Consider the following 24394-nt stretch of genomic DNA (forward strand, 5'->3'; position numbering starts at 1 on the left):
TAACAATCACATAATGAATGCATTCTTCCAGGTTATGTGGTTTATAAAGACTATCACTTGTATCTTAACACTTTAGGACTGGAGTTACCCATCTTTTGGTAAAGGTGAACATGTGTTCAGAGTAGTACCCAGAAAGAAAAATGTGCTACTGCAAAAAGAGATTATAGTCAATGTAGACTTTCAAGAAGCCTTTATTCAGGTAATCTGCAATCTGAATAATATTACTATATATTTTTTCACACAGCACAATTCTATAACAATAAAAGATTTTTATGGACATAACCTATTGGCTCCAACCTGCTTAAGTGAGCTGCGGACAAAGACAACGTAAAAATGAAAACTGAAATTCCTCTTATTTGACAGTTGTTACCATAGATCCCAGCATTGCCCAGTATGTACAGGACTTCCTTGGGATATCAGAATGTTTTGTCTAACAGCTTGTAGTGCATGTCTTTCCATTAGGGTGTGTGATGAATACACATAGTGAAAGGTTCAGCAGTGACCTTTATGACTTTCATCTCACTGACACTTCATTGATCAAGAAAATACAATAGTTCTTTTCTGCTGTATTTCAAGTTAAATAATCTTCAGTTAGATTGCTGACAATCAGATACAAAAAATGTGTATCTTATCCTAACAACAATTTGGGAAAGGACTGGGTTGCAGGAGACTGGTGCTTAGACACGCCACTTATATTTTATACCATCTGGGTAAATTTATAAGCAATTGTAGTACACTGTTCATTATTTTCAATCCATAGTTTTTGGGATAATTGCTTCTTTAAGTCAACCAGTGAAGTGGTAGCTACAGTAGCAGACATATATGAGTGCCACAAACATAAGTGTCCTATACTTACAGTGCATTAATTAGTATAAAAATGGCAAATAAGAAGTAAACAGTTATAACAGGAGAACAATTGAAGTTCCTGTACATTGTGAAATCTGGATTGCTGAATAAAAATAATTGTAAAATGAGATTGCTACAGTTGCTAAATGGCAAATTAAACAGTTTACCTGAACTTCACTAAAATAGGAGGCAGGGGGCAGTAGACATAAATTTGACATTGGTTAGAGTTTCATTCTAACTTTTTTTTTAATTAGTGACCAATTTTTGCTGCTAATTAACTACTTCCCTTTATTTAATTGCCTTTTCTTGAGACTCTGACTGCTGAATTGATTTTTTTTTCCTTAAACAAAATAATAAAATCACTAATTAAGAAAAGGGTTAGAATGAAAACCTGCAGCCACAGTAGCTCTACAGAATTGGAGTTGGAGACCCCTGGGTTAGAGTAAGTGGAAAAATACTTAGGGCCCCATAAATTTACTGGCACTAATTGATATTTAAAATTAATTCTGAAACTGATAATCATAAATATTCATGGGAAGTAACTGCAACACCCATAAAAATGCCTAAAAAAAAGAACTAAGGAAAACATATTGTCAGATTTGTATCGTGCAACATCTGAAACTGTCTCACACTCACTTCTCTATTATTTGTAAATAAAAAAAAGATAAAACCTATTATTTCATTTTGCACTTCATCCTAATTTCTGTAGGCTTTGTGCAGCTTCACATAATATAGCTTAATAAATTTCCATCCAACATTTTTTTTACCTGGTCAGTTCATTGCAGCCTTGTAAAGTGCTAAATAACTGAAATAGTACATACATAGCCTGCATATATTTTCAAACCTGTTTAATTTTACTGCCTGACACCCTGTAAAATTTTGCATTTGAACAAAAATTATTATATTTAAAACACAATAAAAACCAGGCCTCTATGCATATATGTCTTATTCATCCAAACTGTTTTCATAATTAATGATAACCTTAAAATCACTTTTGTGTTGTTATTTGTGAATTTTAGGCCATGTTTAATAATATGTCATTTTTCACATTATTACAGTTTTAGCAAAACACATTAATGCCTCATTTGGTCCCAGGTTGGGAGAATGTGCACTGTTAGATATATGATGCATAATGTATCTAATTTAAATATATTTTGCTGGGACAGCAGGAAACCTATATTGCATATCATTCATTCTGAATTGCTTTATCACATCTATATACTGTATATATTTTGTAAAAAATATTTTGTAAAAATAAAACTAGAAATGCTACTTGCTATTTTGACACACTAATAAATTATTTGGTTTAAAATTAATTTTTTCATTATTTAATAAATAATATTTGTCTTTAGAGAAAAATATGCTTATAATATATACGTTAACCGTTCAAGAAATTAAACAAAAGTAGGACGTCACCGGTGACCTGTGACCGCTTGCGTTACAGCCATCAGTACGTTTCCCTTGTCACGTGGGGTGGCACGCACCGCGCAATTCGCAGCTGTAGTATTATGGCGTTGGCCGGGGTGCTTTTTTTTCGAAGTGCTGAAAATGTTTTCGCTCGTTGTAACAGGTGTGCGCAGAGGACGCCCACTTTTTACAGATCTTTTCAGCCTTTTATAACAGTCCGGCGGTTTATTGTCGAAGCACCACAGAATAATACTCATTTTGGTTTTGAGAGCGTCTCTGAGGAGGAGAAGACTGAAAAAGGTCGGTATTCATCAGACAGCGCCCTCAAGTGTATAAAGAAATAGTGCTGGGTGGGCTGCCTACCCGTAGAGTTGGAAAAAATTATTGTTTGGACAGATAATATTCTGATCCGCTTGTGGCTTTGTTATTCAAAGACTCATTTGCAAAATCTGTGTGGCGGAAATGTGTTTACAAAGAGTGGATGCTGTCGCGATTTTGAAATGGTGCCTGTCAATGGCAAGAGTACCTCATACGTTTTTGCTAAGATTTTAAGAAATGTTTTTTGAATGTTGATTGATGAAAAGCGCCCCCGCTATTATTTTACAAGTGATGTAAGAGAGACTTATTTTTTACTTTTTAGAACACTTTTTAAGTTAATATAAGTGTGTTTTTTTTTAAATATTTATATATATATATTTTGAAGTTTGCTTCCATAATGGTGATCACGTAGCGAGTGCCTAGAAAGCACAAAATCTGGTAAAAATGTCAATGCTTAAAGTGAGCAACACTGGAGTACAACTTCGCTTATTTGTTCATCAGTATATGCTTATCCTGTTTAGGGGTACAGATGCTGGTGACGGCACTAGCCACAGGGTAGTAATCATCCCTAGATGACTTACATACTTACTACATTTACACATGCAGGGATAATTGAGAGTTGTTAATTAGCTTAACTTGCATGTCTTTGGAATGTGGGTGTAAGTGCTAAGAGCAAGTGTGAAAGTTAGATTTTGAAACTGCAAGACAGCCATGTTATCCACTATGCTTCAAAACTTTGTTTTTAATTTTATAAATGTACTTTACATTAAATAAGAGCAAATCGTTGTCAAGTAAGTCCAGTATGACTGTTTCATCTTCAGGCTCAAATTGCTTCAATAATTAAAATTAACTAATGAAAGGAACAAATGTTTTTGGATTGTTTTTGAATTGATTCAATAAAGGTACAGAAGTTGACACAAAATTATTTTGCAGCGAAGCCTGTGAGAGGTTGTTTCTAGTTAGACTGGTATGTGGTTCTCCAATCTGAAGTTGCAGACTGTAAAGCTTGCCAGAGTCTTTAATAGTTGTTAACCCTAAATGGTATATGACAAAAAAAAAATACAAAATAACCCAAATTGTCTGAATGGTATGAACAAATCCCCCAAGAGTCAAAATAAGTAATTACTTTATACCATATGGAATACATATGAAAGTGAAATGTCACTGTAAATGGCAGATACCATTTGGACAATTTTGGTACTTTTGGCCCATATTACTCTCTAAGCTACTGTCTCAACCTGTTCCACCTCTGGATGGTAAAAGTGAGCACCTTGGCTCCTTGGGATTAGAGTACTTGGCTCATCGTTTCATCTTGTCCACCAGCATCATGTCATCATTTTTATCAGGTTATAAAGTTGGCCATGCAAGAATGGTAGTGACATTGATTGAACAAAGGCAACATAAAATAAGGGCCAGTTGACTTTTTACACCAATTCAGCCTTTCTTGAAAGTTTAGATACATAGCTCAGTATAGCAGCTTAACATTATGAGAGAAACATAGTAAATGAGTTGCAGATTTTTACTTTTTCGGTTAATATTTTTTACATATTCATGTAGAAATTGGTACTGTTGCCCTGTCTGCAATATGTATTAATTGTTATCCTGCCATTCCAGTTTCTTCCTAAAGAAAAGTATATGAAAGTTAGTTAAAGGAGTTGTGACAGCAGTAAATGAAAAGAGAATTAAAGTAGCACAGTTTAATAAAATGCATACCAGCATGCAATACCAAAGTTGTTACAAGATTGTGCATACAGTAATGTAGTTTGTAAAATGAAAATTATAATAGTCACCTATCAGGTATCAAATCTGGTTTGCTTTTTTAGCTGTTCAAAATATGTACCATTTTGTTTTTTGACCCATCTGCCCCGAGCTTATACTTGGTAGGTGAGCCTGCCCAAACACTGAAGGGAGTATTTATTGTTGTTCTAGTGTGCTTGGAATTTTTCATTTGGATGAAATTTTGCTTAGATCTCCACAGGAGTAACCAAAATAGGCACGAATGAGTCAAAGTAGTAACCAGCTAGCAAGATAAATATAGTGCGGCTTAATCAATGAAACAGTTTAATTTTTCTGTACTATTTTGCACAGCGATTCTAACAAATTTGTTTATAATGTAATATCAGAATGGAACTTGAAAAAATATATACACTTTCACCAGATGTTACTATTTTACAGTTCTTTTAGAGAGATTCAAATTAAAACTTCAGAAATGGTAAACATCAAAACTGCAAAATTGTCTGATATGTAACATTTTGATAATGATTAAGAATGTGTTTTAAAAAGTTAAACTATCAAGCTAAAAAGTGCTTCTTAAGCAAAACTTTTTTTCCCAGATAGCACAGGGATTCTTTTTACCCCAAAGGTGTAATTCCTCCCCAGTTTAAACTGTTTCTCTCCCTATTAGTTCAGGTGAAAAAAAAGTGAAAATGTGAGCAACCACTTCATCTAGATGGTAACTGCTTGGCTTATAAACCTGAAATGTAAATAGGTGAAATGTATAACATTTTTAAATTAATGTTTCCCTGATTAAGAGGAATTTTATTGTATTTTTGGCCCTGTTAATTGACAATTCCTTCAACTAATCAGATATATGTAAAATGGCCTTATATTTGTTAATTAGTCATGAGGTAAAAACAACAAAAACTATTTAGTATTTATGACAGAATTTAATATGTGGCGCATCTGAAAAAACATGTAGACAAATTAATAAAAATGGTACAACATAATAAACCTGCATTATTTTGACAGAGCACGTTGTAAGACAATTAGTAAATGAAGTTTGGGTGACCAGAAAATTGCAAATAGTTAAAGCAGGTAAACATACATCAACAATTAATTAACAGAGTAGTTTAGAAACAGGTTTTTTAATTTGGTTATCTGAGTGAATGTTTGTTTGGGAACCAATGAATTAAAGCCAACTTTAAAATGTCTTGAATGTAAAAGTAGTCTCATTTTTTGAAACTAAAGTTTTACATTTATGTTCAGTTTATAAGGTTTTTGCAAACGTAGCCGAGAAGTATGATGTGATGAATGATGCAATGAGCCTCGGCATCCACAGACTATGGAAGGATTCCCTCTTACACAAGATGAATCCTACACCAGGAACATTGCTACTGGATGTCGCTGGTGGAACAGGTGATATTCTGTCCATCTTCCTGACTTTAATTAATAACATTTAAAGTGTTTTTCAAAGGCTTTTAAAAACATCTATGTAAAGAGTAGTATAAATTAAAGTTAATGTAAAATATGCACTTAAGCAACATTTGTGAATTTTATTATAGGGGACATATCTTTTCGTTTTCTGGAATATGTTCGCTTCCAGCTTAAGCAACGGACAAAACAAGATGTCAGATCTCAGCAGACACCTTCTTGGAATGCAATAGCAGAAAGCTATTCATCAGGCCACCAGAATTCCAACACTGTGTCACAAGCAATAGTCTGTGACATTAATAAAGCGATGTTGAGAGTTGGGAAGCAGCGAGCAGCTGAACAAGGCTATAGCACAGGTGAAATATTACAATGTATAAAGAAAAAAAAAAATCCAGTTCTTTGTAACTCATTTTAATTCTTTCTAAATTCCAGATACCCAAATTAAACTGAACTTTTAAAAATATATACAATTTACTTGTTTAAAATGAACTCTTCAGCTGAGAATATGTAAAGCAATTCTCTCTAATCTTGTCATTGTCTCACCATTGGTGAGCTAATAAAGAAAAGATGATGGCTGAGCATTCAATAACCCAATTAAGGATCCAGTTATGAAATGTTAGGAGTCTAGAAAGAAAATATGAAAGTATAGGTGCCTAGGCTATGAGGATCCTAAATATGAAGCTATACAGATTCATGACTTTTATATTTCTTGTTAATTGCAAATGTGTTACTGAGCTAAGTCTTATGTATTTCATATTTCCCTAAAATATTTATGTGTAGGCTGAAACAAAATTTTCCCAATATCACTGTCTTAAAGTGTTTTAGTTCACAGTGTCACATGACTCAGAAAGCTAGATGCAGCAATCAAAATCCTTCAGTATTGAATTCATAATGTAATATCCTACAGGTCTTTCCTGGGTTGTCGGTAATGCAGAGGAACTGCCATTTGGTGACAATATGTTTGATGTGTATACGATTGCCTTTGGAATCCGTAATGTTACTCGTATTGATCTGGTAAGTGACTAAAAGAATTCAGGATAGAGTTTTTAAGTATTCTGTCACACTATTTAAAATCCTTGTTGAAGAAATGAAGTCCTGTATGTACTAGAGCGACCTCTTAATTTGCCCATGCATATTTAGTCAACTGGTTCACTTTTTTTTTTTTTTGATGAATAGCTCAGCTATTGTTACTCTAGTGAAGAAACCGTCAAATCTATTGGGGGAGGAAAAAAAAAACACTTTGACCAAAGCCATAATTGATCACTTTCGTATTGTGGTTCAGCATTTTTTTTGAGTACCTAGTTTATTTAGTTACTTTTACACAAGTAAAAAAGAAAGATATTCACTATTCAAATGTACAGTTTCAAATTAACCCAGCACACACAATATCTGCAGGTCAACAAAGAACAAGCACAAGTCACTCCATTTATAAAATGAAATTTTGATCAATAAACATTTCCCTCCAAACTCTGCATTAATTTGTAGCCAAACCTTAGAAGTAAGTTATACAGTTGTGTACAAAGGTTTGGGTACACTTGGTCAAATTGCTTGTTTTCTTTTTTTCTATAATAGAGCAGTTAGGGTGGCGCGGTGGTAGCGCTGCTGCCTTGCAGGTAGGAGGCCCGGGTTCGCTTCCCGGGTCCTCCCTGCATGGAGTTTGCATGTTCTCCCCGTGTCTGCGTGGGTTTCCTCCCACAGTCCAAAGACATGCAGGTTAGGTGGATTGGCGATTTTAAATTGTCCCCAGTGTGTGCTTGGTGTGTGGGTGTGGGTGGGTGTGTGTGTGTCCTGCGGTGGGTTGGCACCCTGCCCGGGATTGGTTCCTGCCTTGTGCCCTGTGTTGGCTGGGATTGGCTGCAGCAGACCCCCGTGACCCTGTATTCGGATTCAACGGGTTGGAAAATGGATGGATGGATACTTTTGGTGGGAACAGACTTAAAAGGAATTGGTCATTATAATTTGCAGAAATATGTCATATTTATTTGGTGAATACAACACTAGAAAAAGAACCTGAAATGTGGCATGTGCAAATGTTTTGGCACCCAGTCAGTCAGCACTTACTAATACTTGTTGGCATACATATTTTTCTTGTAGTCCCTTAGCAGTCTTTCTTTTATTTCCCCCATTCTTCCTTGCAAATTGCTTTTAGTTCAGAAAGATTAGGTCTTGAATGCACTGAATGTTTGACGTCTGCTCATAGATTTTCAGTAATGTTTACATCTGATTCTATAGAGCCTGTTCTTTAAACTTGTTATTTTGTAATTTAAAAAAAATAATCAAGTTGATTTGAGGTATGTTTTGTATCATTGTCTTGTTTTAATGTCCACCTTATTTCCAGTTTCATCAGTGGTTGTGGATAATTAGCTTCCAGGATTTTGAGATATTCAGTAGAATATGAACTTTCCTCTAGCCATAAATATTACCTGTATCATTAACTGCTAAACACCTCCAAAACACAACAGATTTTATCCCAAAATGTTATTTTCTTCAAAGGTTTCTCTTTTTTTTTTCTACCTATGTACCTTGTTGTAAACATCTGTAGGATGATATACTAATTGTTTGTGGTCGATCGTATATATACCTATATGAGCTTAGGAATCTCTTTCTAGTCAGTGTGGTTAAACTACAATGGGGAAACCACTTGTTGCTTTTCCAGTAGGTCAATTGAATAAATATATATACACCAAATCCCTTGCATAGTGACTTAAGAACATCAACAAGAAGTCAATAACACTAATCAAAATTACTTCAGAATTTGAGAGAAGTTCTACCCCTACATTAAGTACTTTCATTTTCAAACCAAGCAGACTCAATACATTAAATGTTGCATATATTTAATTTCTTCAGGCAGTCTATTTGTATGTTACACAACATCTTTTATGGTGGTCCCTGTCACAAACCATGGTAACAATATTTCTGTAGAAGGAGACTCGGAATAGTTCATTTTGTATTTTATTCTGCATGTTCTGTAACCAGATTTAAAAGCACATTATTCTAAGGAGCAGAATATCAGAAGGATACAATTAAGGCAGAAGAAGAAAATAAGGTTTAATTGTTCTAGCATATGTAGTATCTGCTACTTAAACTGAAAATTATAGATTAATTTATGTAATGGGTGTACCCTGATACTTGAATATAATTGCATTCTTATGGCAAAAGGATATCGCCAGTAATGCCTTGGTAAAAAGTCTTTATTTAGGTAGTATCATTTGTACCCAGTAATATGATGTCAGCAGGTAAGTTGGGAAAAAGGACAAATGTTATCTGACATTATCACCAATACCATAGAAGAGACTTTTAACCCTGAACAATGGCAGAAGTAAAGAGAATTGCATTTAGAATAATACATTAAGTGCAGCCTGTTGTAAGGACTGAATGTTCTGGGGTTTGTCAGTAGTAGCTTGATATCCTTGAACAAGAAAGGATGATGGTGAGCTTTACTTGTTTTGGTTTTGCAGACTAATAATGAACTGCAAATTAAAAAAAAAAATAGATGGATACTGACGAAAATGTGTTTTGAAATCAAAAAGTGTGTATTTCTGTTTTATCACCATTCTTAAATCCAGCTGTACTGAGTGCAGATTTAATTATATTTTAGGCTCTTCAGGAAGCTCACAGAGTGCTGAAGCTGGGTGGCCGTTTCTTATGCCTGGAGTTTAGTCAAGTTACCAATCCACTGCTGGCCAGGTCTGAAAAGTTCAGTGTTTATACCCACTGAAATACAATTTAATTTCAAGAATGCTGAGTAGTGCAAACTAAAGCAAGGATGTTTTAATAGGGAAATTTTGCGATGCATTTACTTTTTTTTTTGCTTTCTTTGTAGGCTATATGATGCCTATAGCTTTCAAATGATTCCCGTTCTTGGAGAGGTGATTGCTGGGGACTGGAAGTCCTATCAGTATTTGGTTGAGAGTATCCGTTGCTTCCCAGATCAGGTAAGATACCCTACAATGCATTACAAACTGTTAATATTACAGGCTGCAAATGCAAGTAGAGAAAGATGTGAAAAAAAAAAAATTAAAAGCATTCCATGTACTGGACATGTTAAATCTGAATTAACATGATGTGGATGCAGTGAGTGGGTATCTTATTTATAGTGCTCATTAAAAGTGTGTGTATCCCTATTGTTACTTTTGTGTGGTGAAGTCCTTATTTAATTAGTACTAGCTCTTCCTTGTGTAATGAAAATGATTCATATCAGCAAGTTGTATGTATTATTTGTCTGAAGTGAATTGGGGGTGAAAAAAGTATACAGTAATCCCTCCTCGATCGCGGGGGTTGCGTTCCAGACCCCCCCGCGATAGGTGAAAATCCGCGAAGTAGAAACCATATGTTTGTATGGTTATTTTTATATATTTAAGCCATTATAAACTCTCCCACACTGTTTATAAATATTCCCCGCAGAGTTATACAGCATAATCCCATTGTATTCTCTTAGATATTAGGTAAGATTCACTGAAATTATGTATATAAACACACTGTTTATATACAGTAAAACCTAAATATTATTTTAAAGATATTGAGTGTCTCCGATATCACATGTTACAGCCATTACGATAGACAGGCCACCAGCAATAAATACGTACAATGCAAGAAATAATATAAAAATATACAGTAAATGTGTGTACAGTGACACTAAACGTACGTACATGTACTAAGTACTGTAAGTAGAAAATTAATTATGGTTACTCACCAACAATGACACGATGACTTGTCCGATAACAATGAGTTTTATTTTACTGCACAACAAAGGAGAGCGTTACAGCCCTTAAAGGAGCCACTTCAGGCGATTGTGTAGCACTGCCGTTGTTCTTCTTCTGGCAGTCTTCAATGCAAATCCCTAAAGCAGATTCCATCCAGACTACTGCCTTATTACATCCACTTACAACTCGTTTTGCACCCTGGTTAAAAGGTAACTGTGGCTGTAGATCTTATATTCCTTTCCTACTTTTTAAATAAAAAGAATCATAGCCTTCAACAAATCCAAAACGTTTACCTTTTTGGCAATCGTTAACATCTTCCGTTTGAGCTTGGGCACGGCCCCTGAAGCAGTAGCAGATCATTTTGGAGCCATAATGAAGGGCTTGACTATGCACAAAGATAAACACAAAAGAGCACAACTCTTTACACAGCTAAACACGTTGATGCTGAATGAGCGAGACGAGACTTCCTGGTTAACACCGCATTCAGCAGGCAGGAACTTAACTGCGTGCTCTGATTGGTTAGCTTCTCAGTCATCTGCCAATAGCGTCACTTGTATGAAATCAACTGGGCAAACCAACTGAGGAAGCATGTACAGGAAGTAAAAAAGACACATTGTCTGCAGAGCCCGCGAAGCAGCGAAAAATCTGCGTTATATATTTAGTTATGCTTTCATATAAAATCCGCGATAGAGCAAAACCGCGAAAGTCAAAGCGCGATATAGCGAGGGATTACTGTATAAATAAAAAAATTTGGTTCTCATGCTTAAGCAACCACACAGTTGATTAGTTCAGCCTGTAAGAAAAGAATAACAAGTTGCTAAACTAACTAAAGAACCAGTGTTAAGGATAAAGTTGGAGATGTAAATAACCTGGCTGGTCCGTCAATCCACATATAGAAAGGTTGGGAGCATGCACTAATACAAGGTTTTGCTGCACCCACCACATGATGAACCATCTGGATTGGGACCCGAGTCCTGAAATGGGTGACACCTCAGCACCACACTAGAACAGTGTGAGGTTTTTTGGAGTGCCAATCATTCCAACAACCCCCAGGTTTTTCCTACAAGTTGTAGGGCCAGCTTGCAGGGCTGCATGCAGATTAACATCGTACCCAGCACAAAACAATTGTACGATAATGACCTAGTTCAAGGGCCCAATGGAGTAGAGTCACTTCTGGTGTTTAAGGGATTTGAACCGTGAACCTTCCAATTGCCTGCGTAGATCCCTAGTCTCGGAGCCACCAGAGTTTAATACTCTATGCCACGATATGACAAAACCTCATATGATGTCTGTAAGAGTGTTATGCACAATAATCTGCTTGGATCATGTCTCTCTATTATAAAAGAAAATCCTGGGAGGTAGACTAGATTGACAAGATGTGATCTTCTTGGAAGACAATTTGACGTCCCCTGAGAGACACTTGAACATCAAACAAAAACAATTTGACGTCCCGCGAGACAAGTCAGTGAGACATTTAAAACAAGTTCATGGACATCTAACCAAGCAGTTGTTGGAATGCTTTTGGCAGACGGACATTATGTGCTCCCAGCTCTTAAAACCACGAGTAACGTTTGATGTTTTTGAGAGAGAGATCAGAGCTACGTGTGTTTTACAGGGTTGCTACTGATTGCTAGAGATATCACAGGCATGTGCTTTTCTCCCCATGTAGGGAATGCTTTTCCGTCAGAGCTGAACATGATCAGATACATTGCCAACGTCTATTGATTTTTAAAGTTTGTCCTGTTTCATTAAGTCAATGTACAGTAAGTGTGTGTGTATATATATGTATGTTCCAGCATCACTTCTGAATGGCTGGAGCGATCTTCATGACACTTGGTACATGTTTCTCATTGGTCAACTTAAAATACTGTATTGTGAAACCAACCCTAACCCACCCCCTTCTGGGTAGGGTGGGGGGTGATCTTGCGGTCAAGATCAGGCAGTCCCCGGGTTATGTACGAGATAGGGACTGCAGGTTTATACTTAAGTTGAATTTGTATGTAAGTCAGAACAGGTACATTATTTTAATAAATGCTGTTGTTGACTGACTGTAACCAAGTGCTCTGCCAATGAATGATGGAGTTTCACCTCTCTCTGACCTTTTTATTATTTCTACTTTATTTTCAATGGTGATGGTTTTTCTATTCTTTACTGTATTACCAGCACTTGCATCAGATTTGTGTTTCAGATAAATTCTTGAAGGATGAAGACAAAAGGTTAAGATGAGCTATTCTGCAAAGCACTGTACACAATATCACAGCAGGAAGGCACCCGTCGTCAACACTTCTGATGTAGTGACAAGAGGCAACTTCCTGTTATGTGCGTAACAGTACAAGCAAGCTTGCTATGAAGAATGAATGGGGACGGCGAGGGGCGGTTCCCCACCCGCCCACCACACAGTCACCTCAACTACAGTATGCCGAGTGCAGCGTCCGCCCACCGTGAACGAACATGGTGCGGCCAAAGATGGGTAGTGAATTGCCAACCACCGCCCCTATTCAACAGGCAGCCACCCGAGGCACACTAAAATGCTACCCCTGCCGCCCCATTCACCCTCAATGGCCTCCTTTCAGCCACAACCGGGTCACCGCTTGCAGCATCACCAGCAGCCCACCGAGAATGAACGGGGCAGCCGTGAGTGGTGGGCAGGCAGTGAAACACCATACCCCCCTTCCCCCCCAACCCGCTCCATCCAGCCTGTGTCCAGTCAGGAGCAGTAGCTGCGGCGACATGGTGGGCGGATAGCGAACCACCCCATCAACCCTCTGTCCTGCACACGAGCGATAGCTGTGGCCCTGGTGACTATGGACCACGGGTCACCGCTTGCCGCGGTGTGCTGCCCGACGGACACTACACTTTGCGAGCAGCAAGATCGCTCCCCTCCAGCCTCCGTCCAGCCACCGCTTGCAGTGTCCCCAGGCCAAAGATGGAGTGGCAGTTACTGAGGCGCATGCATCGCAGCTGCGGCCCCGTTCGTAAGTCATAAGTCGGATGTCTGTAACTTGGGGACTACCTGTGTGTGTGTGTGTGTGTGTGTGTGTGTGTAAGTCTATATGTGTATATATACATTGTTGGGGTTGTATAAAATAATTTAAACAATGCTTAATACTAAAATACATAAAAAAGCAATTAGATGAAATAAATGAAAATTTAACCTCACTTTACTTTTTAATAACGTCTTTGTTTTTCACAATCGTAGATAACGTTGTTCTCGGCAAACAGTATGCAACAGCCATGTCCCGGATACGCATGCCGCCTTCATACTTTTCAACAATCAATTCAAATTTACGTGAAAAAACACAAAATCACGTTGTGATGATGCGGGTTTGCTGTATGCTCCCATCTGCTGTTGGGGAGCCCTGGAACCCTACACCGTCGGTAATGTGCCCCACTGCTAAGCTCATCGGTAACAACAAAGCAACGGGATGGTGAAAAAGTGCTTTTATTAAAACAATCAACAAAACAAGGTGTTCAAATTAAAGTACAGTCTCCAAAGTTCCAATAAATAATCCATAAAATCAGAAGTGAAATGTGGAGGTTAAAAACAAACGAAAAAAGTCTTCTTAAAATCGAGGTTAAAATACAGCAGGAAGCATTCTTAAAAAAAAAAAAAAAGAAGAAGAAGAAGCCCAACTTGCTTCCCAACAGGGGAGTCGCCCTACTTGCAGCTGACCTTCACTCTGCCTACTTTAGAGAGAGGTAAATAAGGGTAGCATGTGAGTCGTATTCCAAACATATATATATATATATATATATATATATATATATATATATACACATACATACAGTGGTGTGAAAAACTATTTGCCCCCTTCCTGATTTCTTATTATTTTGCATGTTTGTCACACAAAATGTTTCTGATCATCAAACACATTTAACCATTAGTCATATATAACACAAGTAAACACAAAATGCAGTTTTAAATGATGGTTTTATTATTTAGGAGAAAAACCCAAACCTACATGGCCCTGTGTGAAAAAGTAATTGCCCCTTGTTAAAAATAACCTAACTGTGGTGTATCACACCTGAGTTCAATTTCCGTAGCCACCCCAGGCCTGATTACTGCCACACCTGTTTCAATCAAGAAATCACTTAAATAGGAGCTGCCTGACACAGAGAAGTAGACCAAAAGCACCTCAAAAGCTAGACATCATGCCAAGATCCAAAGAAATTCAGGAACAAATGAGAACAGAAGTAATTGAGATCTATCAGTCTGGTAAAGGTTATAAAGCCATTTCTAAAGCTTTGGGACTCCAGCGAACCACAGTAAGAGCCATTATCCACAAATGGCAAAAACATGGAACAGTGGTGAACCTTCCCAGGAATGGCCGGCTGACCAAAATTACCCCAAGAGCGCAGAGACGACTCATCCGAGAGGTCACAAAAGACCCCAGGACAACGTCTAAAGAACTGCAGGCCTCACTTGCCTCAATTAAGGTCAGTGTTCACGACTCCACCATAAGAAAGAGACTGGGCAAAAACGGCCTGCATGGCAGATTTCCAAGACACAAACCACTGTTAAGCAAAAGAACATTAGGGCTCGTCTCAATTTTGCTAAGAAACATCTCAATGATTGCCAAGACTTTTGGGAAAATACCTTGTGGACTGATGAGACAAAAGTTGAACTTTTTGGAAGGCAATTGTCCGTTACATCTGGCGTAAAAGGAACACAGCATTTCAGAAAAGAACATCATACCAACAGTAAAATATGGTGGTGGTAGTGTGATGGTCTGGGGTTGTTTTGCTGCTTCAGGTCCTGGAAGGCTTGCTGTGATAGATGGAACCATGAATTCTACTGTCTACCAAAAATCCTGAAGGAGAATGTCCGGCCATCTGTTCGTCAACTCAAGCTGAAGCGATCTTGGGTGCTGCAACAGGACAATGACCCAAAACACACCAGCAAATCCACCTCTGAATGGCTGAAGAAAAACAAAATGAAGACTTTGGAGTGGCCTAGTCAAAGTCCTGACCTGAATCCAATTGAGATACTATGGCATGACCTTAAAAAGGCGGTTCATGCTAGAAAACCCTCAAATAAAGCTGAATTAAAACAATTCTGCAAAGATGAGTGGGCCAAAATTCCTCCAGAGCTGTAAAAGACTCATTGCAAGTTATCGCAAACGCTTGATTGCAGTTATTGCTGCTAAGGGTGGCCCAACCAGTTATTAGGTTCAGGGGGCAATTACTTTTTCACATAGGGCCATGTAGGTTTGGATTTTTTTCTCCCTAAATAATAAAACTCATCATTTAAAAACTGCATTTTGTGTTTACTTGTGTTATATTTGACTAATGGTTAAATGTGTTTGATGATTAGAAACATTTTGTGTGACAAACATGCAAAAGAATAAGAAATCAGGAAGGGGCAAATAGTTTTCACACCACTGTATGTGTATGTGTGTGTGTATATATATATATATATATATATATATATATATATACACACACACACTCTAAGGGGCTGTGCCCACTACTCTCTTCGCTCCCCCACACCCGAGGGCGCACTTCACGCTAGCCACTTCATGCCTCTCGTTGTGAAGGTGGGGCTGAATGCACGCTAAGGAGATGCAGGCGGATCAGCTGCTGGCTGTCTGCTAGCTGCTGCCATGCTGTGTGATCTGCATGTTGCGTTGCGCATCGATCATTTAAAAGCCTGTACAGCAGCTGTCCTTTTGTCTCACTTCCTTGTCTTGTGGGATGTTGAAAGTGTCTCCAAGACAGGGAGCAACGTGCAAGAAGTTGAAGTCTCGCTGGACTTGAAAGTGTCTCGCTGAGATGATCACGTCTTGACCCAAGATGTTTTTATATAATACACTAGGGGGCTTTGCCCCCTGCTCGCTTCGCTCTCAAACCCCCGTGTTTGGTTTTCCAGATACACACTTTTAAGGTTTTTTTTTTTTTCTTTGAATTGTTGCTATTTCATTAGTTTCACTTTTATTTCAGAACTTCTGTAAAAACAATATTTGGAATCTTTCGAGTCTTAATATGCTGAATCTTTTAAATGAGGTCAGTGAGGCATGTGTTTAATGACTTTGTACCATAATTCAGGATAGGTTTCTCTGTTTAGAATTTCAGCACAGACAAAAAGATCTACATCATCAGCAGTTAATAGTTTTTTTCGCGAAGTAACCAATAAATTCTTTGAGGTAAACCCCGTTTTTGAAATTCTCTGACTTAAACTCCAAAGCCTTACAGTATTTACATACTTCTGACATGCCACCTATGTCCATATATTCGATCTCTGTTCGCCTTTTCGTTATTTCTCTGAGTAATAATTCCTCTTTGTTTGCGCTAATTTTTTCTGCTTTCATACTCTGTATCTTGTTCTGCATTTGTTTTGGACTTTTTTTTTTTTTTTTTTGAGCCTGTTGAATTCCAGTTTTCATTATCTGTAACTTGCTCTGTATGTGTTTGGCCCACTTGTTTTTTTTACCTGCTTCATGACGTTTTACTTTGTTTTCTACTCTGTCTTTTATTGCAATCTTTACATTCTTTTTTTTTTTATACTTTCTAATTTTCCTACTTTCATTTTCTTTCTCCACATGTGTATCTTAGGTTTTTTTTTATCCTTTTGAATTCCACTGCTTTCATAATCTCTAACCTGCTCTGCATGTGTATAGCGCCAACGTTTGTGAACGTCTTTGTGAAGTTCTACTTTGTCGTTTACTCTCTATCTTTTAATTCTGAGCCCGATTGGATGTGCTTTTTTTTTTCTTTTTCAATTCCACTTGTTCCGGGCTGATAATGACTTTCCTTATTTTCTGAATTTGCACCTAGATTATTATTTTTCTTTTTTCTCTCCAACGCTTTTGAGTCTCTTTTCTCCGTGCTGCTTTCTTCTTCGCTTAGTCGTCTACGTTTCATCTGTAACTTATTATCCTTATATGCTTTATATGTGCTGAGAGTGTGCTCAAAGCCTTTGCATGACTGAGTGTTTTGTTGACTGTGATCTTATTTGATATTGGTTTAAGTAGGGCGTGTCTTGCAAGAATCTAATGTTCTACATCCATATGAGACATTCCTGGGTCAATCTCTTGGGACAAAGTCACATGTTTAAGGTCACCGCAAGATGCTCCATAGCCAATCTCTTTCGTCTCACAAGTCTTTTCAGTGTCTTCCGTGATCTTCACGTGAAGATCACATCTCGTCTCCCTAGTGTTTCTCGCCAGGATTTTTTTTTTTTTAGAACAGAGAAATGTGAGTGTGTGTGTGTGTGTGTGTGTGTGTATATATATATATATATATATATATACATATATACACACAGTGCATCCGGAAAGTATTTACAGCACAACACTTTTTCCCACATTTTGTTATGTTACAGCCTTATTCCAAAATGGATTAAATTATTTTTTTTCCTCAGAATTCTACACACAACACCCCATAATGAAAATGTGAAAAAAGTTACTTGAGGTTTTTGCAAATTTATTAAAAATAAAAAACTGAGAAATCACATGTACATACAGTAAGTATTCACAGCCTTTGCTCAATACTTTATCGATGCACCTTTGGCAGCAATTACAGCCTCAAGTCTTTTTGAATATGATGTCACAAGCTTAGCACACCTATCCTTGGCCAGTTTCTCCCATTCCTTTTTGCAGCACCTCTTAAGCTCCATAAGGTTGGATGGGAAGTGTCGGTGCACAGCCATTTTAAGATCTCTCCAGAGATGTTCAATCAGATTCAAGTCTGGGCTCTGGCTGGGCCACTCAAGGACATTCACAAAGTTGTCCTGAAGTCACTCCTTTGATATCTTGGCTGTGTGCTTAGGGTCTTTGTCCTGCTGAAAGATGAACCGTCACCCCAGTCTGAGGTCAAGAGTGCTCTGGAGCAGGTTTTCATCCAGGATGTCTCTGTACATTGCTGCAGTAATCTTTCCCTTTATCCTGACTAGTCTCCCAGTTCCTGCCGCTGAAAGTCATCCCCACCGCATGATGCTGCCACCACCATGCTTCACTGTAGGGATGGTAGTGTCCTGGTGATGAGCAGTGCCAGGTTTCCTCCAAACGTGACACCTGGCATTCACACCAAAGTGTTCAATCTTTGTCTCATCAGACCAGAGAATTTTGTTTCTCGTAGTCTGAGAGTCCTTCAGGTACCTTTTGGCAAACTCCAGGCGGGCTGCCATGTGCCTTTTACTAAGGAGTAGCTTCCGTCTGGCCACTCTACCATACAGGCCTGATTGGTGGATTGCTGCAGAAATGGTTGTCCTGGAAGGTTCTCTTTTTTCCACAGAGGACTTCTGGAGCTCTGACAGAGTGACCATCGGGTTCTTGGTCACCTCCCTGACTAAGGCCCTTCTCCCCCGATCTCTCAGTTTAGATGGCCGGCCAGCTCTAGGAAGAGTCCTGGTGGTTTCGAACTTCTTCCACTTACGGATGATGGAGGCCACTGTGCTCATTGGGACCTTCAAAGCAGCAGAAATTTTTCTGTATCCTTCCCCAGATTTGTGCCTCGAGACAATCCTGTCTTGGAGGTCTACAGATAATTCCTTTGACTTCATGCTTGGTTTGTGCTCTGACATGAACTGTCAACTGTGGGACCTTATATAGACATATGTGTGCCTTTCCAAATCATGTCCAATCAACTGAATTTACCACAGGTGGACTCCAATCAAGCTGCAGAAACATCTCAAGGATGATCAAGGGAAACAGGATGCACCTGAGCTCAATTTTGAGCTTCATGGCAAAGACTGTGAATACTTATGTACATGTGCTTTCTCAATTTTTTTATTTTTAATAGATTTGCAAAAATCTCAAGTAAACTTTTTTCACATTGTCATTATGGGGTGTTGTGTGTTGAATTCTGAGGAAAAAATGAATTTAATCCATTTTGGAATAAGGCTGTTACATAACAAAATGTGGAAAAAGTGATGCACTGTGAATTCTTTCCGGATGCACTGTGTAAAAGTAGCTCGCAAGACAAAAAGGTGTGGCCACTCTTGATCTAGTGTGACCACTGTAGGTAGCTATTGACTATATGAGAGGTTCTTGTTTTGAGTGACCTGAAGTGTGGAGATTTATTATACTGCCTGCCTGATCCATGATGTACATACAGATAGTTCCTGTGTAGGGTACATTTTCAGATCTGAAATCCATCTCATTGCAGTTTGTACTTTGAGCAGATGCACTACAAATCCAAACCACTGTGGACATTTTCAGTAATTATGTACAAGCTCAATTTGAAGTAAATCCTTTTAAAGTCACTGCTGAGCTGTTAAAGCAATATTTTCCCTCTTTTACATACTATTTGTACTAGTATGCCTGTGAGTGTTAAAATGATTCCTCTCCATTGACAGTGATACCATTTACAACAATAGATTTAATGTGATGTATCCTAAAATCCACAGTCATTTCAACAGTTTTTATAGTTTGCAGATCTGCTTTGTTTAGGGACTATCTACTAGCCAGCTGATCCATCTTAAACAGAAATGATACCAGGCTTATCAGAGTGATGTCGATACCCAATGATTTGCATCATTAATGTCTGAATTCTAAAGTTTTATTCAAATCCAGTCCACACCAACAGTATCTGCTTTGCTAGTTTGCTTTCCTATACTTGTGCAAATAAGAGCACAATTTCCAATTATTCCATCCTTTGCAATGACTATCAACTAGTCCTACAATGCAATTTTAAGATCAATTATTTATGTTATCCCAGTCTTTGCGCCTATACACATTTTGTATAAAGTTCCAAATTCTCATTTTTGCACTATGTAAGAAGGCTTCTGGTTTTGAATTTTTTAAAGGCTGCTTATTCTAATGGAGGAAGAAATTAGCAATGGAATTTAATATTTTTGAGCAGGGAAACAGAAAATTTTTAAGTTGTTTTCTCCCTTCTCCCCTTTTATATTCCAGGAGGAGTTCAAGGCTATGATTGAAGATGCAGGGTTTTTTAAGGTCCAGTATACCAATTTAACGGGCGGTGTGGTGTCTATTCATTCAGGATTTAAGTTGTGAGTTTAGGTAGCAGAATGCTGGAAAAGAAGGCTTTGCCGGATGAAAGAACCTGCAGTCTTTACAGTCCCACAACCTTTGACCTGGTTGGTTGAATGCAGGTTGATGACAATACAAATCCACTGTGCATAATGACTATACAGGTTTGGACTGATGTTTGTGTCTGCAAGAGGGCATGTGAAGTATCAACAACTGGTACATGAGAATCAGTATGTTTGCACAAGAAACAAAGCTGACTGGTTTTTGATTTGGAAGGTTTTGTGGGTAGACGGTCAAGTGGCCCTTCAAAAAATTGTTGCATTTTATTTTTTTTAATAAATTGACAAAGTCACTCTTAATGACCTGCACCTTTTTTTTAACCTGATAATTCATATGTAACATCATCACTATATAAGTGGAAATAGTAGCTAGTTTTGACTCTCGTTGAGGCAACTGCTTATTTTAGGATTTGGAATGGTTTGTTGGTAGACTGAGACATTTCTATATCTTCACCTTTTGTGATTATTGAATTAATCATTTTTTCAAAGATGAAACAGTAGGTAAGAACAGATTGGCATATCTGGCAAGTGAGATGCATCAATTCTTAGCTTCTAAAGGTAAAATATTTCCACAATTACAAGTTTGCATTCTTGCAAAAAATGCTCATCAGTGAGGAGGCACACAAGTTTGTTCTGGTTAAATTGTATCATGGTATTACTATGGTTAATATTAATGTTATAATGGTAGTTCATCCCAATTTAACAAACAGTAAATGGAGTAATGAAGGTTCATTTAGCAAGTTCAAGACACATTTTTTCAATAAAAGCATAATTTACCCAAGTTTTTAATTTCCTCTTTCAAAGAGAGTAAACCTGGAGATGTTCTCCATACCACCCAACCTTGGCTTAATTGATAGTTTATTTACTAAAATTGACAAAATATTTTTTTGAATTGAGACAATAGCATAATGATAATTCTGCATACAGACTATAGTTAATGGCATTGTCCATTCATTTCATGTGGTGGTTTCAAATTCCTGGACATTTACAATACTTTTTCAACTACATCAACAAATTTTCCACTTGGTACAGCTGTGTTCCAGGCTTAAGAATGGTATGAATAGTTTTTCCCTTTACCTATTTGATCAATCTGATAAAATGTCATTAACTATATTGCCAGCAATAGCACTGATAATTTTTGCAGCATTTATTAGTGACTGGCCTTCAAAAGTGCTGTCTCATAATTTCATCATGCTATACATTGTACTAATGTGGTATAATCATCTTTCACTGTAATAGGGCTAACATGAGCCTGTAGAATTATTTCACAACTGTTCTTCCATGTGGTCCTTTATTATCCCATGAAGTATGATCAGAGAGGCCATTCAGATTATATATCATATTCTGATTCCACCTAACCCACCATGAGGACAAGTTTGGAATTGCCAATTAATAAACGCTCCTGTCTTTTGTAATGTAGGACAGCCAGAATACCCCTAGAAAAAAAACTTGATTCAGGGAGAATGCATTAACTCCATATAGTTGTTTGCCCATTGACTTCTGTTTTAAATTTACTAGATGGAACATTGGTCCAATGACTACATTCACCCTTGCCTCAAATAACGGCAATTTAGAATTAACAGACAGTAGCTCTAGTTTTCAAGTTAGTTAACTGTGTCCATTGCCAAATTTTAGTTGTAATTTTATGTACATTTAGATGCCTAATTAAAGATAGTAATCTACTCCCAATTTTCTCAGTTTACCACCATTTACTGTAGTTTTTTTTTTTATTACTGCACCACTTTTTAAAATTTGCCACCTTCATGCTCAAGAGTGCTTAGATTTGGAATACTCACTTAGGCCTTGGCCTTCTATCTGAAAACGCAGAATATTTATGACCACTTTGTATAAGCACACATAGACAGGACAACACACTTCAGTATATTAAAATGGGATAGAACATTTTTGTGCCAAAATATGGAGGCCAGAATTAATAGACAAATCAACTATCCAAAATAAAACCTTACATCACTAAAGTGTACGTCTGTTTATCTTGAGTCTTTATCAGCAGGAGATTAAAAAATTTTTTTTTTTTTTTAAATAAAAAATGGTTTTATTAAAGTGTCCTCTGATTTGATCTGCTTTGCATAATAGAAAATTCATGAAAATAAATACATGTAACAAGTCTGCATCTCCTAACAGTACTAAACAAAGACTGGAAGCAGCAATATATGGGTCCCTGAACCTTGAAAGAAATAAACTTTATACACCCAAAAAAAAAGTCAAAATGAGCCTGTCCCTTTCTGCAGTCATAAATCTAGGTGGGGTAAGCAGTTGTTGTATAATTGAAAAAACAGGCATCTCCAGTCTCTTTTTATCCAGACTTGAACAGCAGGATGGCCACTTGTCCAAGGTAGAAGTAAATGAAGTGTTTAGTTTCATGAGTCACATAGCTTCCAAAATTTCTTCCCACGATGCAATGCCATGTGGGGTTATATTTTTTGTCAAATTCCTGAAAGAAAAAGAATTCAAATCTGTCACATTTTATTCACATACTGTACAAGCAATACTTCCAAGTCTTGTTATGAGAAACCGCTAAATTCAATATATTTATGTGCAGAAGAAAATAAATTAAACCAGATAACCTTAATATATCACTGCTAAATATATACCAACTGTTAAAAGAATTGTTTGTGACAATGTTTCCCAAAAGTACATTACCTTTACTAAAAAAAATAGTTTTTTTCCATAAAATTTGACTTAAAAATAAGTTCTTGCATAAAGCTACTAAAACAATGTTCTTCAGTTGATCTTTAAAATACTGATTGTAAAGTGATACCATCCATCCATCAGGATGAAATTCCAGGAATCTGTCCAGGGGCCAAATTCCCAATTTACTGTTTTGGTTATCCCAAAAAATACACGACCTATTAAGGATGTTACTTGCTTGATATGACAACCATGTACCTTGGCAGTAGAACATCTGGTATAAATGACACAGTTCTATTTCGTTTCTAAACAGTGGCTCAGTTATTTTAAGGTAAAGCAAAACTGTAGTATATTTACTCACCTTCTTGATGTAGGCTGCAATATCTTTCTCAATGTTGTATTTCTCCAGTGCTTGGGTGGCGCACTCTACAGCATCTTGCTGCATCTCTTCTGACATGTCGGCATTCTTAATGACTGCTTTTCTGTCGGACATGGTCTCCTGTTGGAATCATGGGTTTATTAGATTGGGTTTACTTAATCAAAACCCCGAAACCCCCTAAATACCGTTACAAATGTGACGTCACGCTGTGAGAATTTCTCGGCATGACGTCAGCAGACCACGCGCCACACTAGTAGTAATTGTAGAAACTTCTAGAGTCACCCATAAAATTTACCGGCAGTAGGCGAGATTCCCAAAAGGCGCTCCTCTGAAAATCCCGTTCGCATTTATATACGAAAAGTCAAAATTAACCGTTTGCAATGCACCACGATCAAAATGGTTACAATCACTTATCAGCCTGGCCGCTAATATTACCAGAATAAAACAGAAGAAGTTTAACAGTTACATAATGATAATCGCTTTGATTTTTCTTTCTAATTAGGTTAGGCATATACTTAAGTAAAAAAAAAACTAGATTCAATCATCAGCGTTCACCAATGCACCATTGCTGTAAAAATATTTCCTAAACGGTTAGTTAATATAATTCACAAATACAACATTGAAAATTAACTTACATTGCCACGTTCATATTCTAGATAATAAACAAATACTGCAATTAAATAAAATCAGTAATGCAGGCAAAAATTTAATAACGGCGTCACAGTTACCTGCTGTAGTGTTTACGCTTTCTAGTAAAGGAACACGCTCGCGTTTCGATCAACTTCTGAGTCTGGCGCTGCATGTTTGCTAGTGGGCTACCTTCAGCTGTTGGTTTCTGCCCACTGTCTTCCCTGATTGGTAAGAGAGTACGCACTGATTCCTTTCAATTGGATAGCATCTCTTTCCTCCTTTGGTTTTTAGAGTTGCATTTTATTTCCAACCAGCATACAC

The 24394-nt window shown here is 37.4% G+C and overlaps 2 protein-coding genes across 2 annotated transcripts; one reads left to right on the top strand and one right to left on the bottom strand.

Annotated features, from left to right (window-relative positions):
* Nucleotides 1–2273: 2273 nt before the first annotated feature.
* Nucleotides 2274–20715, top strand: coq5 (coenzyme Q5, methyltransferase). The gene is made up of 7 exons (XM_039771761.1): nt 2274–2553; nt 5557–5706; nt 5853–6077; nt 6629–6735; nt 9320–9408; nt 9545–9656; nt 20279–20715. Exons 1-7 carry the CDS (start codon nt 2355–2357, stop codon nt 20378–20380), a joined length of 984 nt encoding a protein of 327 aa, XP_039627695.1. The 5' UTR covers nt 2274–2354; the 3' UTR covers nt 20381–20715.
* Nucleotides 20716–22140: 1425 nt separating this feature from the next.
* On the bottom strand, nt 22141–24292 carry LOC120540736 (dynein light chain 1, cytoplasmic). The gene is made up of 3 exons (XM_039771763.1): nt 24172–24292; nt 23426–23563; nt 22141–22867 (listed from the first exon to the last, which is right to left on the bottom strand). Exons 2-3 carry the CDS (start codon nt 23555–23557, stop codon nt 22730–22732), a joined length of 270 nt encoding a protein of 89 aa, XP_039627697.1. The 5' UTR covers nt 23558–23563; nt 24172–24292; the 3' UTR covers nt 22141–22729.
* Nucleotides 24293–24394: the final 102 nt, after the last annotated feature.

This window comes from Polypterus senegalus, chromosome 12, assembly GCF_016835505.1.
Source record: "Polypterus senegalus isolate Bchr_013 chromosome 12, ASM1683550v1, whole genome shotgun sequence".
NCBI classification, from domain to species: Eukaryota; Metazoa; Chordata; class Cladistia; order Polypteriformes; family Polypteridae; genus Polypterus; species Polypterus senegalus.

Bases quoted from the DNA above. Each gene is read 5' to 3' on its own strand.
- LOC120540736 (XM_039771763.1), bottom strand. From the start codon at position 23,557: ATGTCCGACAGAAAAGCAGTCATTAAGAATGCCGACATGTCAGAAGAG. The intron at 22,868-23,425 runs GTGAGTAAATAT...TTTTTCTTTCAG, and splicing joins TTGCAGCCTACATCAAGAAG to GAATTTGACAAAAAATATAA.
- coq5 (XM_039771761.1), top strand. From the start codon at position 2,355: ATGGCGTTGGCCGGGGTGCTTTTTTTTCGAAGTGCTGAAAATGTTTTC. The intron at 9,409-9,544 runs GTCTGAAAAGTT...CTTTCTTTGTAG, and splicing joins ACCAATCCACTGCTGGCCAG to GCTATATGATGCCTATAGCT. The intron at 9,657-20,278 runs GTAAGATACCCT...TTTATATTCCAG, and splicing joins TCCGTTGCTTCCCAGATCAG to GAGGAGTTCAAGGCTATGAT.